At 50.8% G+C, this 18317-nt stretch overlaps 2 protein-coding genes across 6 annotated transcripts; one reads left to right on the top strand and one right to left on the bottom strand.

The window, feature by feature from the left end:
• Window positions 1–1103: 1103 nt before the first annotated feature.
• RTN2 (reticulon 2) lies at window positions 1104–10666 on the bottom strand. 2 transcript variants are annotated; one of them, XM_066271789.1, is made up of 10 exons: window positions 10462–10666; window positions 8429–8473; window positions 7841–8311; window positions 7486–7743; window positions 4691–4898; window positions 4242–4380; window positions 4030–4099; window positions 3861–3907; window positions 1861–1919; window positions 1104–1606 (listed from the first exon to the last, which is right to left on the bottom strand). In XM_066271789.1, exons 1-10 carry the CDS (start codon window positions 10493–10495, stop codon window positions 1525–1527), a joined length of 1413 nt encoding a protein of 470 aa, XP_066127886.1. In that variant the 5' UTR covers window positions 10496–10666; the 3' UTR covers window positions 1104–1524. The 2 variants fall into 2 exon arrangements, with proteins under 2 accessions (XP_066127886.1, XP_066127887.1); XM_066271790.1 differs by lacking the exons at window positions 7486–7743; window positions 7841–8311; window positions 8429–8473; window positions 10462–10666 and adding an exon at window positions 6432–6539.
• Window positions 10667–12000: 1334 nt separating this feature from the next.
• Window positions 12001–17138, top strand: PPM1N (protein phosphatase, Mg2+/Mn2+ dependent 1N (putative)). 4 transcript variants are annotated; one of them, XM_066271792.1, is made up of 5 exons: window positions 12001–13094; window positions 13667–13784; window positions 13863–13968; window positions 14052–14112; window positions 16771–16953. In XM_066271792.1, the coding sequence occupies exons 1-5, from the start codon at window positions 12186–12188 to the stop codon at window positions 16837–16839; spliced, it is 1263 nt and encodes a 420-aa protein (XP_066127889.1). In that variant the 5' UTR covers window positions 12001–12185; the 3' UTR covers window positions 16840–16953. The 4 variants fall into 4 exon arrangements, with proteins under 4 accessions (XP_066127889.1, XP_066127890.1, XP_066127888.1 ...); XM_066271793.1 differs by having other exon boundaries at window positions 13883–13968; window positions 16771–16888; XM_066271791.1 differs by lacking the exon at window positions 14052–14112 and having other exon boundaries at window positions 16834–17138.
• Window positions 17139–18317: the final 1179 nt, after the last annotated feature.

The raw sequence follows: 18317 nt of genomic DNA, 5'->3' as shown, positions 1-18317 counted from the left end.
AGGCGACCCCTGTATACAAATTCTGGGGCTGTCACTGCGGCTCTTATAAAATCATCTGTCTCCTAAAATGTAACATGTGTTCTCCAGGCAAGTGAGATGATTTTAGCTGATGCAGGAACACTTAAAATGTTGATAATTTTATATTTATTGTTACTGTTATTTTTTTCTGACAAGTGATATTAACTTCCTTGGTGATAAAGTAACATTCTCTTTAAAAAGAAATGTTTTTTTAAATAAACCAATTAGAGACATATATTCAGTAAATAGCAGAAGAGGTGAAGTAATGATCATGAAGAATGTGAGGGAAGGACTAAGGTTTGGGAAAGCATGTCATAGATAATAGCAACTTCTGTTTAATGAACATTTAATTATATGCAAGGGTTTACATGTAGATATGGTTATGGTGACACTTTTTCATTTGAGGAAACCAAGGCTTCTAGAGGTGAAGTCACTTGTTCAAGGTCACACAGCCAAGAGGTAGTGAAGCTAGGCTTCAAATTCAGATCTGTGGCTCTTTAGACTTTACTGTTTTTTCTTTTCCTTTCTTACAGTTTTTGAACCTGAGGCCCAGAGAAACCATGAGGCCTGGTATTTGACCCCAAGGCAATTGGTACAGAGACAGATGGGTTGATGAGAGCAGTTTGGGAGATAGAATAGACATGGCTTCATGACTGATTAGATGTGCGGGTGAGGGAATAGAGAAGTCCAGGGCCAAACCTGGGTCTCCAGCCTGGTGGCTATGTGGGCAGAGAGGACAGCCTTGAATTGGAAATCAGATATGACAACTTAGTGGTTTGGATATGTTTGTAGGGACAGTTATTCAGAAGGCAGTTGGACATGTGTCTGAATCTCAGATGAGATGGCTGTGCAGCAGGCAGTGTGGCGATTGCCTAGTGATGTCTGCCTTCAGTACAGACATGGAAAGTGGCTGCCAAGGCCTGGTTTGCCCCAGGATGGCAATCTCTCAGCATCCTCCCCTTACATTTCATAATCTAAACAGATGGTAGAGGAGGTTTCGTCTGCAGAGACAGGGAAGGTTCCTCCTTGAGTATAGCTTAAGTGAAGGAAGGTGAAAGCTGGAGGGGGCCAGAAGAACAGAAAGCTTTGCGTTTCCCACAGAAGTCTTTATTACAGTGTAAATCCAAGCTCAGGCCTCCCCTGGGCCCCATGCAAAGCCCTGGCGTTGGGCCCAATGGCGTCCAGAAGACACCAACTGCTCACGGCCCCTCCAGCGGCCGGGTCACATAAGTGCAGGGCGCGTGTCCTAGCCAGACAACTACGAGTCCCAGAAGGACCCCGGCTAAGGTGCCTCGCTTTTCCTGGACTCTTAGAGCAGAGCCTCTTGGGAAATGTAGTCCGGGCCGCTCAGACAATTTGCGCTAACTCCCTGGTGTGAGTAATCCAGACACCTACCCAGAAATGGCTCGGGCTGAGGAGGGAAGAGGATGGGGATGAAAGGAAGATTAAAGGGAGCAGAGGGCTGTAGGGGATGTGGGCAGGCGTCCCGCAAGCAGAGACACCCTTTCATTCGGCTTTGGCTTTGGATCCGGAGACTGTGGCTGCTGCCGAGGCAAAGGCACCGGTCCCTGGGATCTTAGCTCGGATCCTGAGGGAAAAACAGGTAGAGTCAGGTGCCGCAAGAGGCTGGGCAGGAATCTGAGAACTAAATGGAAAGCTGGGTGGGGAACTAGCTGAGTGCCCAAAGCCAGCCCTGCCCTCCATCTAATGGCCTGTGTTGGAATTGTCTGGCTCCCTTCTTTGAGAAGGGAGCATTTAGCCCCAGGAGATTTAAGGACAGGGAATAAGGGGTCCCAAGTTCCCCCCTTCCCTATCTTATCCACCTCCACAACAAGCCCTTACTTAGCTTTGATGTGGCTCAACTGATTGGTCACCAGTCCCACATACTGGTCAATCTGGGCCTAGGGAAAACAAGAACAGGTCAAGGGAGAGATTAGAGGGGGGTCCTCTCATTCAAAAGGCTGATTCCTCTTCCACCTCCACTTTCAACTTTAAACCTGATAAAATACCCTGGAAGACAGAAATTCAAGTTAAAGTGCCAGTAGGTAGGGCTACACTGTGTGGGGAGGGATGTCATATAGACACACAGAAATTTGTGGTGCAGTGGATAGAGCGTCGATCTAGGACACTGAGGACCTAGATTTGAAACCCTGAGGTTGCCAGCTTGAGCATAGGGTCACTGAACCAAGGGCTGAACCAACACCCCTGGACACACTTTTTTCAGCCTTAACCCAACTTCCCAAAGTTTTAGTGTCTTCTTTCATTCCATGTTGCTTCCCCTCTTCTCCTCTTGGAAAACCCAAGTTAATCATTTAGCAAATCTTCTTTCCTTACTCCTACCCATAAATTATGTGTGGACACAATTTTTGGTCATTATTTTTGAAAAATAGAATCATATATACACTATTCTGCATGGTTGCTGACTTAAGCAAGAGGTCACTGGCTCGGCTTGAGCCTCCCCACCCCTAGTCAAGGCACATATGAGAAGCAATCAATGAACAACTCAAGTGACACAACTATCAGCTGGTGCTGTCTGTCTGTCTCTCTCTCCAAAAAAAAAAAAGATTTTGACAGTGAGTTTGTTTCCTGGGCATAACTGTTAATCTTAGAATGAGTTATGTGTGTATGTGTGTGTTTAGGGGTAAGGTAAAAGTAGAGAGCAATGGTGTTGTCTGTCATTCATTTAAATATTGTATTTCCCCATGTACAAGATACTCCCAGGTATAAGATGCACCTTAATTTTAGGGCCCAAAATTTGGGGGAAAAAATGTATTACATAAAGTTATTGAACTCAAGTTTTATTCATCATAAAATTCATACAACTCCTCATCACTGTCAAAACTCCCATCCATTAGCTTGTCCTCATCTGTGTCTGATGACAAATCACTGTCTTCAACGAGTGCAAAAACAAGCACAAAAAAGCGAGAAATGCAAGTAAAAAAAAATCTACAACCACTGTTTAAGACGCACCTTGTTTTTAGACCTCAAATTTTTCAAAAAACAGTGCATCTTATACATGGGGAAATAATGGTACTGATTTAATTCACAAGTGCTAGGTGACTTTGAGGTCTTGATGATTCCAGCATGTGAAGGAGTTAGGACTATCACTCTGGCAGGTACATGTGTTATTTGGCTCTCAGCTGTGCTGGAGAAGGGACTGTCAGTTTACCTGCCCGTCTCTGAATAGCATTCGGGCCGCAGTCAACTGTCTGATCGTGACTGAAATGTCAGTCCCTGGCAGTTTCAAGGAGCGAGAGCATCAGTCAGTTTACCTGTGTTAGCTAGGGTGGTGCCTATCAGACCTAGGTATGTGTAAGAATAGATGACATCAGTTTGTCTGTCTGTCTGCAACTGAAATCTGTTTGTCAGTCTCCGTGGTATCAGGGGAAAAGGCATTCATCTGTCTGACTGTTTTTGGCTAGGCTGAGTGTTGTTCCATTTGATGCTGTGTCAGGGAAAGAAGACCGACTTTCTGTAGCTAGGACATGTCAGTTGCACCTTGGATGCATCGTCAGGAAGGAACATTGGTTAGTCCATCTGCCTTGGGTTGGGGCATATCAGTCATCTCCTAGCTCTGTTAGAGGACATCAATCAAAATCCCTGTCTTTGGCTGTTGAAACATGTTAGACTAGCTCCATTGAGGGGTAGCAGCCAGACCACCTGTGCCTGGCTGGGACATATGTCAGTCAGACCCTGATCCTTTTAGGGGCAGAAACATCAGTTGGTCCTCCTATCTCTGGTTGGGACATCTACCAATAGAACACTGGCTGTAGCAGGGAGGGGGTAGTTAGACAACCCATATTTGGCTGGGATACTGCCAACAGAGGGTCTATAATACTCACCTGGTGCTGCCGGTATAGCAGGGGGATGGTGAATAAACCAATCACTCCTGTGGGCACAAAGATGGGGGTCAGGGTTCGCCCAAGAGATTAACAATTCCATCTAGAGCCCTGTCCATCAACCCCAATGACCCACCTCCTCACTCAGTCCCTCATAGTCTTCCCAGCTCACCCAGAATGAGAAGAGTCAAACCATTGAAGATGGCACCCACGAAGGTCAAGATGTAGAAGAGAAGGGCCAGCTGGGGATGAGGGTCAGCATCAGCAGAGCTTATAAGGCACTTCTGAGGCTGTGAACCCCCAGAAATGGCCCTTTTACCCCCACCCCCAGGGGCAGGAAGGTGAACGTTGGGAACCTAGAAGGTAATAGGGGTTTTGGGGCACCTTGAGGGAGTCCACGAGGTCTTCTACCAGGAAGAAATGTCGCAGCTGGGTGGCCGCAGAGACCACTTGGGAGGCAATCTTCTGGGACAAACGTTCTGTCTGCTCTCGAGTCAGAGTCAGGTCCACGTCCAGATAGGCCCTGGAGGACAAAGTGATGTGAGGTGACTCAGTGGGTAGATGGGGCCAAGGCTGAAAGGTATGGCTTGGGGGAAGGGCAAGAATGGGGGTTGGGAAGAGGGCCAGGTGTAGAGGGCTATGGTCAGGGTCCGGAGATAAGATCAAGGATTAAAGGGAAGGTTAGGATCAGAGGTTAGGGCTGCAAATGAAAGGTCAGAGCATGGTTTCTAGTCAGGGTGAGAAGTTGGTGCCTGATCTGAGGTCATGAGTCATGACTTAGGGTCAGCAATGAGGTCTGGAAGGGGTCAGGTTTAGGGGCTGGGGGTTCTCACTGGAAGGGGTTGGCGCCGTCCCCCCGGTGCACGGCCTGCAGCACTTTTCGGTAAACCCTGAGAGAGATGGTGCCACAGAGCAGCAACAGGGCCACATGGGCGGCCACAGACACGATGCTAAAGTGCAGGAGGCATAGCAGGGAGACCATGAGGCCTGTGAAGACCAGTCCTGATGTCCTCGTGTCCTTCCAGTATAGCAGGTCTGCCACTGTGGAGGAGGGGAGCAATCAGGCTGGGTTTGAACCTGGCCTGATTGACCTCTTAACCTCCCATTTCTTGTTGCAGGGCTGAACCAACACCCCTGGACACACCTGTTTCAGCCTTAACGCAACTTCCCAAAGTTTTAGTGTCTTCTTTCATTCCATGTTGCCTCCCCTCTTCTCCTCTTGGAAAACCTAAGTTAACCATTTAGCAAATCTTTTTTTCTTACTTCTACCCATAGATTATGTGTGGACACAATTTTTGGTCATTATTTCTGAAAAATTAAATCATATATACACTATTCTGCATCATACATAGCTCACTCTACTTTCTCTCCTAATTCCCTGATAATCAACTGGAATAGCTCTCAATTCATTTTTTTTTTGATTACCATGATATTCTATAGTGTAGCATAGCTGCACTATCATTCATTTTATTCAATCATGTATCTATAACTGGACCATTCACTTTGTTTCCTACCCTCCTTTCCCCAAAAGTCTGCAAGCACCCGCCTTCTACAAATATTCTTACCTCCCAGAGGTTCTATTTCTGAGATATAATCCTAGGGGTGGAAAGGCTAGGTGGATGTCATAAATATTCTCAGATTGCTTACTAGCAAGACTGTAACAATTCTTATATCCATGAGCAAAGTGAGAATGATCTTTTTCCAGCATCCTCACAGAAGTAGGTATTATTGTCCTTTTCATTTTGGGGCAACCTGACAGGTATAAAGTGATATGTCCTTGATACTCCTACTAACACATTTTTTAAGTCCTAAATGTATTAATAACACCTTCCTTCTTCCTAAACCCTAATGCAAATTTCTGACCTCTTTCTGAGACCCTAAAATCACCTTCCAAGCTCGACCTGAGCCCTGACCTCCAGATCCCAATGTTTCAACCCATATAAACTTTATCAGCTTATCCAAAAATCTGCTCTCATTTGAAGTCTGAACCAGGAGCCCAGTACCCTTCCACTTCTTTCCAGACTCTTTCTATTCTCTTACCCTCACTCCAATCAAACTTTGACCTATCCCTACTGGTTCTTCTCAGAGTCTGACTCCTTTCCTCAATATCCTCCCAGTACACATCCTTCTATCTCCCTCTAACTAGGGCAGGCCTCCCCTCATCCCAAGGGGCAGGGACCTCCCCTGCAGGCTCCCGGAGGCCCTATGCCAGTGGATGGGGGAGGGGCCGGGTCGCCTGAGACGGGGGCTAAGTTTAGGCACGCTGGGGGGAGGGGGCCTTGCCTGCAGCTGTGCTGGCCCATCCAGCCCCTGAGTGACAGCGCCGCCTGGGCCTGAGGCTGGGGGAGGGGACCTCTCTGCTCTTAGGCTCTAAAGCCCTGTCTTGGGGGACAGGGCACCCCACACTCCCTCCACGTCCTCCTTCGACACCCTCAAAGCCCCCAAGCCCCAATCTGCATCCCTGGGGAATCTGGGACCAACAGGAAACTTCCCCCCAGATGTGAAAACGATAGCGAATCTGGGTCCCTTTCTGCCGTCTCCCAGCCCCCATCCCAGCCCATCCCGCAAGCCCACCTTTACTCCCCATATCTGCTCCGAGTGAGAGGCTGCGGACACCACTGCTTCTCAGGGATTTTGCCCACTTCAGTGGAAGGCAGTGGGAGGGAGCAGGAGGGCGGGGCCCCTTTGTACCCAGCCAATGGCTCGCCATAGAGGTGGGGACAATTCCAAAAAGGGGTGGCTCTCTTTGTAAACAGTCCAAAGCAGGGATGTCTATAAGCAATACTTGGCGGTTAGTGGAGGATGAGCATATTTTAAAGTAAAACGGTCTATTTGCAACTGGCTAATGGATGTGGTCAGGTAAAAGGAAGGTTTTTAAAAGGCTTAGTTTACTTATAAATGTACCACAGCCACATCCTGAAGAGAGCCTGATCTTTTCAGGGATTTGGCCTGTCCAAAATCAGCCTCTAGGGGGAGCACTCCGAAAGAGATATTATATATATATTTTTTTACAGAGACAGAGAGAGTCAGAGAGAGGGATAGACAGGGACAGACAGACAGGAACGGAGAGATGAGAAGTATCAATCATCAGTTTTTCGTTGCGCATTGCAACACCTTAATTGTTCATTGATTGCTCGCTCATACGCGCCTTGACCGTGGGCCTTCAGCAGACCGAGCAACCCCCTGCTGGAGCCAGCGACCTTGGGCTCAAGCTGGTGAGCTTTTGCTCAAACCAGATGAGCCCGTGCTCAAGTTGGCGACCTCAGGGTCTCGAACCTGGGTCTTCCGCATCCCAGTCCGAGGCTCTATCCACTGCGCCACTGACCGGTCAGGCAGATTAACTTTTTAAATATCAGCCAATCCTAATGCTCGCAGTAGGGCTAACTTCCCAAGTGGAAGGGAAAGCTATATAAAAAGAGCCGATGGCAATCTTAGATAATGGGGAAAAAATTTAAAGGGCGGAGTTTACAATGCCTAGCCAGTAGTAATAGCCTCTCCCTTCTACACACCTCTGTTTCTCCTCAGAATTGGTCCCTTTAAATTGCAACCCTCACCCCCACAAAAAAAAAATTACAACCCTCCCACTCTTGCTATAATACAAAGGAACACCTTCACTCAAGCAGTTTACCTAGAAGTTGTGGTTCCAATGTGAATTCTGATTGGTCCGTGCTAACAAGGCACTGCCCTGTGATTGGCTTCCGATCCAGCTGCCCCCATGGCTCTTCCTCTTTCTCGTCCAGCGAGGGCTCATCAGGCCAAGAGTTCGAATCCCGAGATCTGGGCGGGGACGGGGGACGGGCCTGGGGGGTCCCAGAGCCAGGGCTGGACCGTGGACTCAAGACTTCAGGCGGCGAGGACTCAGCGAGTCCCAGTTGTAAATCCAGTTCTGGCGCGTTAGAGAGAGAAGGCCATGAGCTTTTGTGCCCTTAGAAGAGACTACCCACCCTATGTGACTTTGGTCTCAGAACCTTGGGACATCTCACCTTTCCTAGCCTCTCTAGCCTCTGATCCGTCAGGCTCCTCGTCTTCCAGCGGGGTGGAGCTACTGGTGGCAGAGTCCTCCCCGGACCCTGCTCCCCGGGCCGCCCAGTCCAGCTGGTCCAGCTGGAGCCCCAGGTCCTCCAGGGGGTGCTTGGCAGGAGAGGCAGAGTCTGGATCTCCTCGGCGCACGGGCTCCGGTGATTGGCTCAGGCTGGGGATGCTTTCCAAACTGTCGCCCAGGCCAGGCTGAGAGGCTGGGTCTCGTGGTTCTGAGACTGAGCGGCCCTGGGGCCGAGAGCGGCGGACAGCCGAATCCCGGCGCGCTCCAGAGCTCACAGCGCCGTCGAAGGCAATGTAGGAGAAGGTCAGCTCCCGGGGGGTGCCCCAGTCCTGCGATGTCGTCTCTTCTTCGTCGTCCTCCGAGAATTCTCTGGCTGTGTGCAACTCCCGAAAATCCGAGTCGTCGTTCCCTCCTGCAGGGAGCATAGCAGTGTGTGAGTTCCGCCACTCAGGACCCTGACCCACTCTCCTCAACCCTGCTACCCAGCTGTGAGCCCCATTCAAGTCACATTCTTACATCCTCCCCCTACCTTCCGTGGAGTCAGGGGTTGAGGAGGCTGTAGATGGAGCTTCTTCTGCGTGAGAGAGAGAGAGAGAGAGATTAAAAAAAAAAAAAAAAAAAAAGAGCCTTAATCCAAGTCACTGAAGTGTGCCAGTCCTGGAAACTTCGATGGTCCAAATTAAGGAAACTTAAAATATTTAAATCACAAGGCGGGGTTTTTTGTTTTGTTTTGTTTTTTTAAAGCGAAGGAGAGAGACAGATAGGGAGAGAGATGAGAAGCATCAACTCATAGTTGTATTACTTTAGTTGTTCATTGATTGCTTTCTCATATGTGCCTTCACCTGGGGGCTCCAAGCTGAGCCTATGACCTGTTGCTCAAGCCAGCAACCATGGGGTCATGTCTATGATCTCTTGCTAAAGCCAGTGACCCCATGTGCAAGCCGGTGACTTTGGGGTTTCGAACCTGGGTCCTCAGTGTCCCAGGTAAACGTTCTATCCACTGCACCACCTTCTGGTCAGGCCACACGGCTTTTAGCATGCTCTGTATACACACTGTAAAACCTAACCATCACTTTTGTCAGAAGCTCAGTCTTATAAATTCAAATCCAGGAACCCTAATCTTAGAATCTTCAAATTAGGAATTTAGAGGTTTCAATTAATTAATTCTTTCAACAACCATTTATCGAGTGGCTGCTGTGTGCCAGGCAGTGTTTTAGACCCTGAGGACACAACTGAGAACAAAACAGACAAAATCCCTTCCATCATAAATCTTATACTTTGTGGAGGAGGCAGACTATAAACAAATATATGATGTTGGGTGCTAAATGTGCGGAGAAAAAAAAAAAGCTAGGTAAGGCAAGAGAAAGTGAGAGGGTGCTATTTCAGACAGAGTGGTTCAAAGACTTCTCTGATAAGATGACATTTGAGCAGAGGTCTGAATGAAGTGAAAAATCCATGCAGATATTTAGGAAAGAGTCTTCTAGGCAAATGGCAAAGTTTAATGCAAAGGCCTTGAGACAGGCACTAATTGAGGCACATATTTGAGGAACAGAGAGATGCAAAGGTGTGACTGAAGCAGAGTAACTGAGGGAAGGAGGGGTGGGAGATGAGGGACGATAAGTAAGATGGAGGGGTAGGGGGAGATCATGTAGGGTTATCATTTGTAAGCTCTAAAATGTTGAAATAACAAATTCTTAGAATTTTGGTGTCCAGACTTCCCAGACGAGCAAGTGACTAGATCTGAGAGTGTTGAAATCCCAGGCTGTAGGAACCACGGGGATGTGGGACAGAGAGTGTTAATTAGAGCGCTGAGCTCAAAGATCGTGAGAATCAGACAAGGCGTGTTTCAGTTGTGGAATCCAGCTTCTAGTAGCTATGGAGCTTGAGTCTTTGCCTACAAGAGATGTTCAATGCCGTTTGGAAATTGTAATCAGACGCCTTCCGCCCCCATATTGTTTTCCTAGCTGGGATCGGGTGCCAGGAATCAGAGGCCCGGAGCAAAGTGAGTCTCCTCCAGGATTACTACTAATCACTGGTAAAGCCCGCTAAGGACCCAGGAGTCCCGGCTCAACCCAGGAACGGCTGTTTCCCAGGGATAGGAGTTTGGACAGTTGGGGCGAGGTAGGTGCTGCCTGTGAATCAGGGCTGAGAACGGAAGTGGGATGCCAAGGTAGGTGATGGGGGGGATCAGACCCCTCTTCTCCATCCTGGATCTACCCCTCCCTACAACTGCTTCCTCCGCGGGCTGCGGCCAGCACCACGAAAGGGGACAGCTCCTGGCGATGTCCTCATCCGGGCGGGGCCCAGTAGCCCCTCGCAGAGCCCAGCGCGCCCCACCCCAGGTTCCTCAGTGCCCCCTACTCCGCCCTGTCTCACTCAGGTCCGCCAGGTCAGGTCGCCCCCGTCGCCGTGAGATCGTTGGGGGAGGGGAGAGATTCCTTTGTCTCCTTCGCCCGCTCCCCATCCCTGCTCTCCCGCGGCGGGGCGCAGAGAAGATACCCGTAAGGAAGATACCCGGGCCTGTGGGCCCCGCACCAGCCCTGGCCTGCCCCTCCTACTCACTGCAGTGGGCGAAGACCGGCAGGACCTGCCCCATGGCCCCCCTCGGGCCTGCATCGGGACCCCCGCCCACTCCGGCCACGCCGCCCTGGGCCTGGGGCCGCGGGCACTCATCTCCACCGCGCCAACGCCGCCGCCGCCATCCTTGCAGCCTCCTCTCTCGGGCTGCTCCAGCCGCCGCCGCCACCGCCGCCTCCCTCAGCTTCGCTCGTCGGGGCGGGCGGGTGGGGAAGGCACTGCAGCGCGGAGCTAGGGGCGGCGCCAAACCTGGGGCGGAGCCAGGGGACGGGCGGGGCCAAACCTGGGGGGGCAGGGGACAGGCGGGGCCAAACCTGGGGGGGCCAGGGGACAGGCGGGGCCAAACCTGGGGGGGCCAGGGGACAGGCGGGGCCAAACCTGGGGCGGGGCCAGGGGACAGGCGGGGCCAAACCTGGGGCGGGGCCAGGGGACAGGCGGGGCCAAACCTGGGGGGGCAGGGGACGGGCAACGTCAAGGGGCTCCCTGAGGATGGGCGTGGCCTTTCTACTAGACGGGCCGGAAGAGGAGGGTAGGCTACGGGGCCGATTGTCTTAAAAAGCGGTCGGAAAGGCGGAGTGTAGGTGAGGAGCGTGGTCTGGAGGGAAGAGGGGCAGGGCCTAGGGTTGGGTGAGGGGTTGAGGTGGGGGAGTGAATCTCAGAGCACAGGTAGGATTTCATTGAGGAGAGGGTATAAAGATTCTACTCTTCTGAAGTAGGATTTGAGCCTAGATATTCAGAAGAAATAAAAAAGGGGACGGATGGAAACTACCCAGAAAGTTTTTAGATCAGAAGCACTCAAACATGGGTGGGGCTTAAGTCACTTAGAATTAAGTATTCAGGTAGTTGGGCGGTGCCAGTCAGAGACCGAGGAGCTAGAGGCATGGCCTAAAGGGAATATAAACCAGCGCGGAAGGGGGGTGGTCCAGAAGATGGGTGATACCTGGAGAGAAGAGTCCTTCTTTGGCTAAACAGAATGCGGAGCTTGTAGTTCAGAGACGGAGCTAGAGGTGGGGCCCAGGACTGAGAGCATTAAGAGTTTGAGCCCTGGCGGGGTTGCTCAGTTGGATAGAGAGTCCTCCGGATACGCCAAGGTTGCGGTTCCTTGAGGGCACATACAAGAGTCAACAAACGAATGCATAGATAAGTGGAACAACACGTCAATGTTTCTGTCTCCTCTCTCCCTAAAATCCAATCAACCAATAAAAACATTTTAAAGAGTTTGAGGCACTGGGCTTGCGTGAGTGGTGGGACCTAGTAAAGAAGCAACCAAAGCCGGGGGGGGGGGGGGGGCGAGACCTAGAAGGGGAGATGTCGAACTAAGAAAATAAAAATTTTAAGATTTTTTTTAAACGGGGGCGGGGACCCTAAGATAGGCGGAGCGTGGACGGAACAGCGCTGGGGACTGAAGCCTGGAGCGTAGCGCTGAGAACACGGATTCTAGAGTTCATGCTCTGGTTGTTCTGCGACTCAGTTTTCTCTTCAGTAAATCAGAAATGATGATGTAAAATAGTTTGCTTACCTGGCCCTGATCCTGATTCCAAACCTCGCTTTGAAAGTGCGAGAGAAAGACCAGGAATCCAAGCTCTTATAGTGATTCGACTGAGTACAGGTTAAGGGCATAGCAAGGAGATTTAGGTGGTTTAAAATCTCACAGTGGAGAGGATTAAAGCAGTGAGAGGGTGGAGCCTTCCTGATCCCAGGGTCAAAGGATGGCGGTCCTTGCCCGCCTGCTGCGTCTCCTTTGGCTGGGTCCCAAGGAAGAGGAGGCGGCGGAGCAGAACAGGCCCAGGATTCCCGACGGGCCTCGGCTTCTCCTGGACGCGCCACGATGCAACCAGCGGCCGTACGGGGGTGCCGCGGAGTCTTGGGGCCTGCGCTTCGGGGCGAGCTCAGCGCAGGGCTGGCGCGCGCACATGGAGGACGCGCATTGCGCTTGGCTTTCGTTACCCGGGCTGCCCCCGGGCTGGGCTTTCTTTGCTGTTCTCGACGGCCACGCCGGGGCGCGAGCTGCCCTCTTTGGCGCGCGCCACCTTCCCGGCCACGTGTTAGAGGCTTTAGGCCCGGCGCCTGGAGAGCCAGAGGGCGTGTGCCGGGCGCTTCGCGGTGCCTTCTTAAGCGCAGACGCACGCCTGCGCTCGCTTTGGCCCCGCGGCGAGCCGGGCGGCTCCACCGCAGTAGCTTTGCTCGTAACCCCGCGCTTTCTGTACTTGGCACACTGCGGTGATTCTCGCGCGGTACTGAGCCGCGCGGGAGCTGTAGTTTTCAGCACTGAGGACCATCGACCCCTCCGGCCCCGGGAACGAGAGCGTATCCATAACGCTGGCGGTACCATCTGCCACCGGCGCCTCGAGGGCTATCTGGCAGTGTCGCGAGCACTGGGCGACTTTGCCTACAAAGAGGCTCCGGGAAGGCCCCCTGAGCTGCAGCTTGTTTCTGCGGAGCCTGAGGTGACCGCCCTGGCACGAGAGGCCGAGGACGAGTTCATGCTCCTGGCCTCGGACGGTGTGTGGGACGCAATGTCTGGCCCTGCCCTGGCTGGACTGGTGGCATCACGCCTCTGCTTGGGCCTGGCCCCAGAGCTTCTGTGCGCGCAGCTGTTGGACACGTGCCTGTGCAAGGTCCTGGAGCAGGGCTTGGGCTCACCGAGGGGAAGGCCTTAATGGTTTTAAGGCGGAGGGGCTTTAAGGGAGAGTCCTGAGTAAAACTAAAGAGTGAGTGAGGCTCCACCAAAGGGCACCTGCTGGAATGGGAAAGAACCAAAATATGGAAAGGGTGAAGCCTGAAGGATGCCTTGAGGCAAAATGGGAAAGTGGTACCTGAAGTGCTAAATAAATAAATGGGCTTGGTCTTTTGGGATGGGACAACCTTGGGTCATAGGAGTGGGTCCTAAGGCACAATTAGAGGAGCTGCTGAACAACAGAGTGGGAGGAGCTTTGGGGAAGGAGCGTGGTTCTCTTTGATAGATAGGGCGGGGCTACAGAAGTGAGGGGAGTAAGGGATTGGCCCTGGTGAGATGGCTCGGTTTAGACTGGCAGATGAGCGGGACTTGAGAGAAATGGGCATAACCCAGTTGGGGAGGAAGGCACAAGAACACGGGGATTGTTGAGGAGTTTTGCTTCCAAGGGCATGGAGCCCTGTGCTGGGAGCATTCAGTTACGTTCCACCAGGCTCTCTTTTTCTCCAACTTCAGGGCAGCCTGGACAACATGACTTGCATCCTGGTCTGCTTCCCGGGAGCCCCCAGGCCTTGTGAGGAGGCGATCAGAAAGGAGCTGGTGCTGGATGCAGTCCTGGGCCACAGGGTCGCCGGTGGGCAAGCTCTAGTAGCTCAGCGGGAAGGGTGGTCAGCAAGCATGGGCACTCCCATAACCCTTGCATCCTTCTCAGAGCTATGTTCCACTGCCCAGGAACCTCCCAGCCTGAACACGGTTTTCAGGACTCTGGCCTCCGAGAATATCCCGGATTTACCTCCTGGGGGAGGACTCTACTGCAAGTGAGTCAAGGTGGGATGGGGTACAATGGGGAGAGAAGTGGTCTGAAGGGGTCCCCTCCTGAGGGCTTTTTTCTGCTCTTCAGAGCCGCTGTCATCGCTGAAGCTTATTCTCAGCTTTTCCAGACCTCAGGGATGTGCTGGGAGGTAAGGACCTTATGTTCTTTTCTTTTTTAATATTTTATTTATTGCCTGACAGGCGGTGGCGCAGTGGACGGAGCATAGATCTGGGACGCTGAGGACCCAGGTTCCAAACCCCTAGGTCGTAGGCTTGAACATGGGGTCACTGACTTGAGCGTGGGATCATAGACATGACGCCATTGTCACTGGCTTGAGCCCAAAGGTCTCTAGCTTGAAGCCCAAGGTCGCTGGCTTGAACAACGGGTCGCCCCCCCCCCCTTGAGGCACACATGAGAAAGCAATCAATGAACAACTAAAATGCCACAATAACAAGTTGATGCTTCTCTTCTCTCTCCCTTTCTGTCTGTCCCTCTCTTCCTATCTCACTAAAAAATAAAAATAAAAAATATAATTGAGAAAGAGAGCACACAACAGGGATATCTATCTGTCTCTATATTTGCCCTGACCAGGGCTCAAACCAGCAACCTCTGGGGAAGCTCTAACCAAGTGAACTATCTGAGCAGGGCTATTTATTGATTTTTAGAGAGGGAAAGAGGGGAGAAGCAGGAAGTAATTTGCTTCTCGTTTATGCTTTGATGGGGCAAGACCAGGGTCTCGAACCAGTGACCTCAGCATTACAGGTCAACGCTTTTCCACTGCACCATCACAGGTCAGGCAAGAACTCTATGTTCTCCAATGTTTCTCTAAAAAGCATGTAACCAACCCCCCTCCCTTTTAGTGATAGGAAAATTGAGGCCAGAGGGAACAAGGGACTCACCTGATATAGTAATATATTCTCACTCCTGGCCTGAAGCATTGTGATGGTGGGGAAGCAGAAGCAGGAGAAGAGACTGTGCTTCCCCTCCAAGAAATGTGGCCCCTGAAATGCTCTGTAAAGCTTCATCATTCCAAGCACCACCCCCTCCATCCAGGAATAAGTCATAAAAATTCAAGGAATGTTGCTGACCAGGCCTGAATGCACTGCAGACCAGGATATCCCCGAGGATGGTCTGGGTCTTGGAGAGAGGTTGTGAATTGGGCCCACGTAGTCTAAGAGAATTGATGTCCAAGGAAACGGTGGGTGGGGCTCATAAAGGAAGGCATGGGGTGAGCTCAGGGAGGAAATGGGAAGAATAAAGCTGGGGCCAGAGCCCAAAGGCTTTTGCATAGCAGAAAAGAGTTTGGTTATTCCCACTTAGAGGGGGGTTGTTGATAGTTTCTGAGCAGCAAAAGTAAAGATCTGTCAGGATTGTTTGAGTTGTAACAACCCAGTTTTGTGGTAAGGTACCAAAGAATTGCAAAAATTAATATTAATATTTTAGGAGGAAAAGTCAGGCTTCTTGCCCTTCTTTAAAGAAAGGAAGGAGAAGAATGCAGAAGCTTTCTGGCTTGCAAGGATGACTGGGTCATTTAGTTTTAACTATAGAATAAAGTTTATCTGAAGAACTTCCTTTCCCTTTCAATAAGAGACAAAATTTGCATATCCTATAGTGATTTTAACTCTTCCTCCCTTCCTGGAATCCTGAGAGTAACATATACCTCTAGACCAGGGGTCCCCAAACTTTTTACACAGGGGGCCAGTTCATTGTCCCTCAGACTGTTGGAGGGCCAGACTATAAAAAAAACTATGAACAAATTCCTATGCACACTGCACATATCTTTTTTTAAAGTAAAAAAACAAAACGGGAACAAATACAATATTTAAAATAAAGAACAAGTAAATTTAAATAAACAAACTGACCAATATTTCAATGAGAATTATGCTCCTCTCACTGACCACCAATGAAAGAGGTGGGGGCCAGATAAATGGCCTCAGGGGGCAGCATGTGGCCCGCGGGCCGTAGTTTGGGGACCCCTGCTCTAGACAAAGGAATGGGAAGTAGACACTAGAAAATTTGTGAATATCTTTGATTTGAGTCAGGTATACCCATGTTTGTCATATGCAGCCGGCTTAATTAATAAAACTCCTCAGCCCTGGCCGGTTGGCTCAGCGGTGGAGCGTCGGCCTGGCATGCAGGGGACCCGGGTTCGATTCATGGCCGGGGCACATAGAAGAGGCGCCCATTTGCTTCTCCAGCCCCCCCCCCTCCTTCCTTTCTGTCTCTCTCTTCCCCTCCCGCAGCCAGGGCTCCATTGGAGTGGAGATGGCCCGGGCGCTGGGGATGGCTCCTTGGCCTCTGCCCCAGGCGCTAGAGTGGCTCTGGTCGCTGGCAGAGCCACGCCCCGGAGGAGCAGAGCATCGCCCCCTGGTGGGCAGAGCATCGCCCCTGGTGGGCGTGCTGGGTGGATCCCAGTCAGGTGCATGCGGGAGTCTGTCTGACTGTCTCTCCCCGTTTCCAGCTTCAGAAAAATACAAAAAAAAAAAAAATTAATAATACTCCTCAAATATTCATTTGGACTTGGTGTCTCTATGTAAACCAGCAGAACCAGTAGTTGCAGCAGTGGTTCCAGAGCTGCTTCTCATTGGGTCACATGGCCAATCACTGTGTTTCTGATCAGCTAGAGGTGGTCACAGCCCACCCCTACTGCTTAGGGTTGGGATCCAGTGCATCCAAACCTGATGGCCTGAGAGATGGGGAATGGTGGTCTCTCAAGGCAAAATAGGAGTGGTGTTTTGAGAATATAGAGGAGTAGAGATTGAGAGGCAATTCACCATTCACCATCTCTTTACATTTTGTGTTACAGAAGGTGCGGATTGGGACTAGGAAAGCCACTGACACCCATTCAAGCTCTGCTTTGGACTTCCAGGCCTGACAGCTGCTGTCCTTTGGGGCCCAACGGAACTGAGAAACCTCACCTTCCCCCACTGTGCAGACCAGTGGAAGGAAGAAGAGCAATGGAGGAACCCCAGAACGTTTATTTCCCCTTCTCCTACTTCCCTCTCACAGAAAGTCTTATGAGAGGAAAAATTCCACCCACCATCTAGATGGAAAAAAAAACACAAAATATTTAGAGCTGAACAGACCCTGCAAGATCACCCAGTTCAATAACATTTTCTTCCATTTTTATTTTTCATCTGTTTTGGGGGGAGGTATGGGGGGGTTTGTATTATTAAATTATAATTACATGATTCAAAATACATTGTGGTTTTGTTGTTTTTTGTATTTTTCTGAAGTTGGAAACGGGAGGCAGTCAGACAGACTTCCGCATGTGCCTGACTGGATCCACCCGGCACGCCCACCAGGGGGCGATGCTCTGCCCATCTGGGGCGGCGCTCTGTTGCAACCAGAGCCATCCTCAGCGCCTGGGCAAACTGTGCTCCAATGGAGCCTTGGCTGCGGGAGGGGAAGAGAGAGACAGAGAGGAAGGAGAGGTGGAGGGGTGGAGAAGCAGATGGGTGCTTCTCCTGTGTGCCCTGGCCGGGAATCGAACCCAAGACTCCTGCACGCCAGGCCGATGCTCTACCACTGAGCCAACCGGCCAGGGCCAAAATACATTGTTTTAAGTGTGCATGAGAGAGATAGGGACAGATAGGGAAGGGAGAGAGATGAGAAGCATCAATTCATAGTTGCGGCTCCTTAGTTGTTCATTGTTTGCTTTCTCATATGTGTCTTGACAGGGGCGGGGGCTCTAACCCAGTTAGTGACCCTTTTGCCCAAGCCAGCGACCACGGGGTCATGTCTATGATCTTACACTCAAACCGGCGATCCGTGTTCAAGCCGGTGACCTTGGGGTTTCAAACCTGGGTTCTCAACGTCCCAGATGGAAGCTCTATCCAGTCCACTGCCCCACAGCCTGGTCAGGCAACATACATTTTTCTTGTAGAAAAGAAATACCCCAAACATCACTTGTCTAGTCGCTTGACAAATAAACTGGGCACCTGCTCACAGCCATCAACCAGGGGGACTCATTGAAATTCTTGCCTATTCTAGGGGTCCACCTCCTCGTGTATGGAGGAGGCAACAAACGAGGAAACTGGTCATTTCATACACTGACAAGGAAAATAAAACGAGGATGTGGTTAGAAAATCTACTTTGTTTTTTTAAATTGTAATTTAAAAAAATATTTTCTTTCTTTTTTAAAATTTTTGTTTTAGTTTTAGTTTTTTTACAGGGACAGAGAGAGAGAGTCAAAGAGAGGGACAGATAGGGACAGACAGACAGGAACGGAGAGAGACGAGAAGCACCAATCATCAGTTTCTCATTGCGACACCATAGTTGTTCATTGATTGCTTTCTCATATGTGCCTTGACTGCGGGCCTTCAGCAGACTGAGCGACCCCCCGCTCAAGCC

This window comes from Saccopteryx bilineata, chromosome 3, assembly GCF_036850765.1.
Source record: "Saccopteryx bilineata isolate mSacBil1 chromosome 3, mSacBil1_pri_phased_curated, whole genome shotgun sequence".
NCBI classification, from domain to species: Eukaryota; Metazoa; Chordata; class Mammalia; order Chiroptera; family Emballonuridae; genus Saccopteryx; species Saccopteryx bilineata.
The sequence above is the reverse complement of the archived record's forward strand: the minus strand, read 5'-3'. Positions and strand labels throughout refer to the sequence as shown.

What these genes read in the sequence shown, in the direction of transcription:
- RTN2 (XM_066271789.1), bottom strand. Translation starts at nt 10,495, where the DNA reads ATGGGGCAGGTCCTGCCGGTCTTCGCCCACTGCA. An exon ending in GCCGGTCTTCGCCCACTGCA is followed by an intron (nt 8,474 to 10,461) that starts GTGAGTAGGAGG and finishes TCTCTCACGCAG; the next exon opens with AAGAAGCTCCATCTACAGCC. An exon ending in GACGGCGCCAACCCCTTCCA is followed by an intron (nt 4,381 to 4,690) that starts GTGAGAACCCCC and finishes TTTGTCCTCCAG; the next exon opens with GGCCTATCTGGACGTGGACC.
- PPM1N (XM_066271791.1), top strand. Translation starts at nt 12,186, where the DNA reads ATGGCGGTCCTTGCCCGCCTGCTGCGTCTCCTTTGGCTGGGTCCCAAG. An exon ending in TGGACACGTGCCTGTGCAAG is followed by an intron (nt 13,095 to 13,666) that starts GTCCTGGAGCAG and finishes CTCCAACTTCAG; the next exon opens with GGCAGCCTGGACAACATGAC. An exon ending in GGGGGAGGACTCTACTGCAA is followed by an intron (nt 13,969 to 16,833) that starts GTGAGTCAAGGT and finishes TTGGACTTCCAG; the next exon opens with GCCTGACAGCTGCTGTCCTT.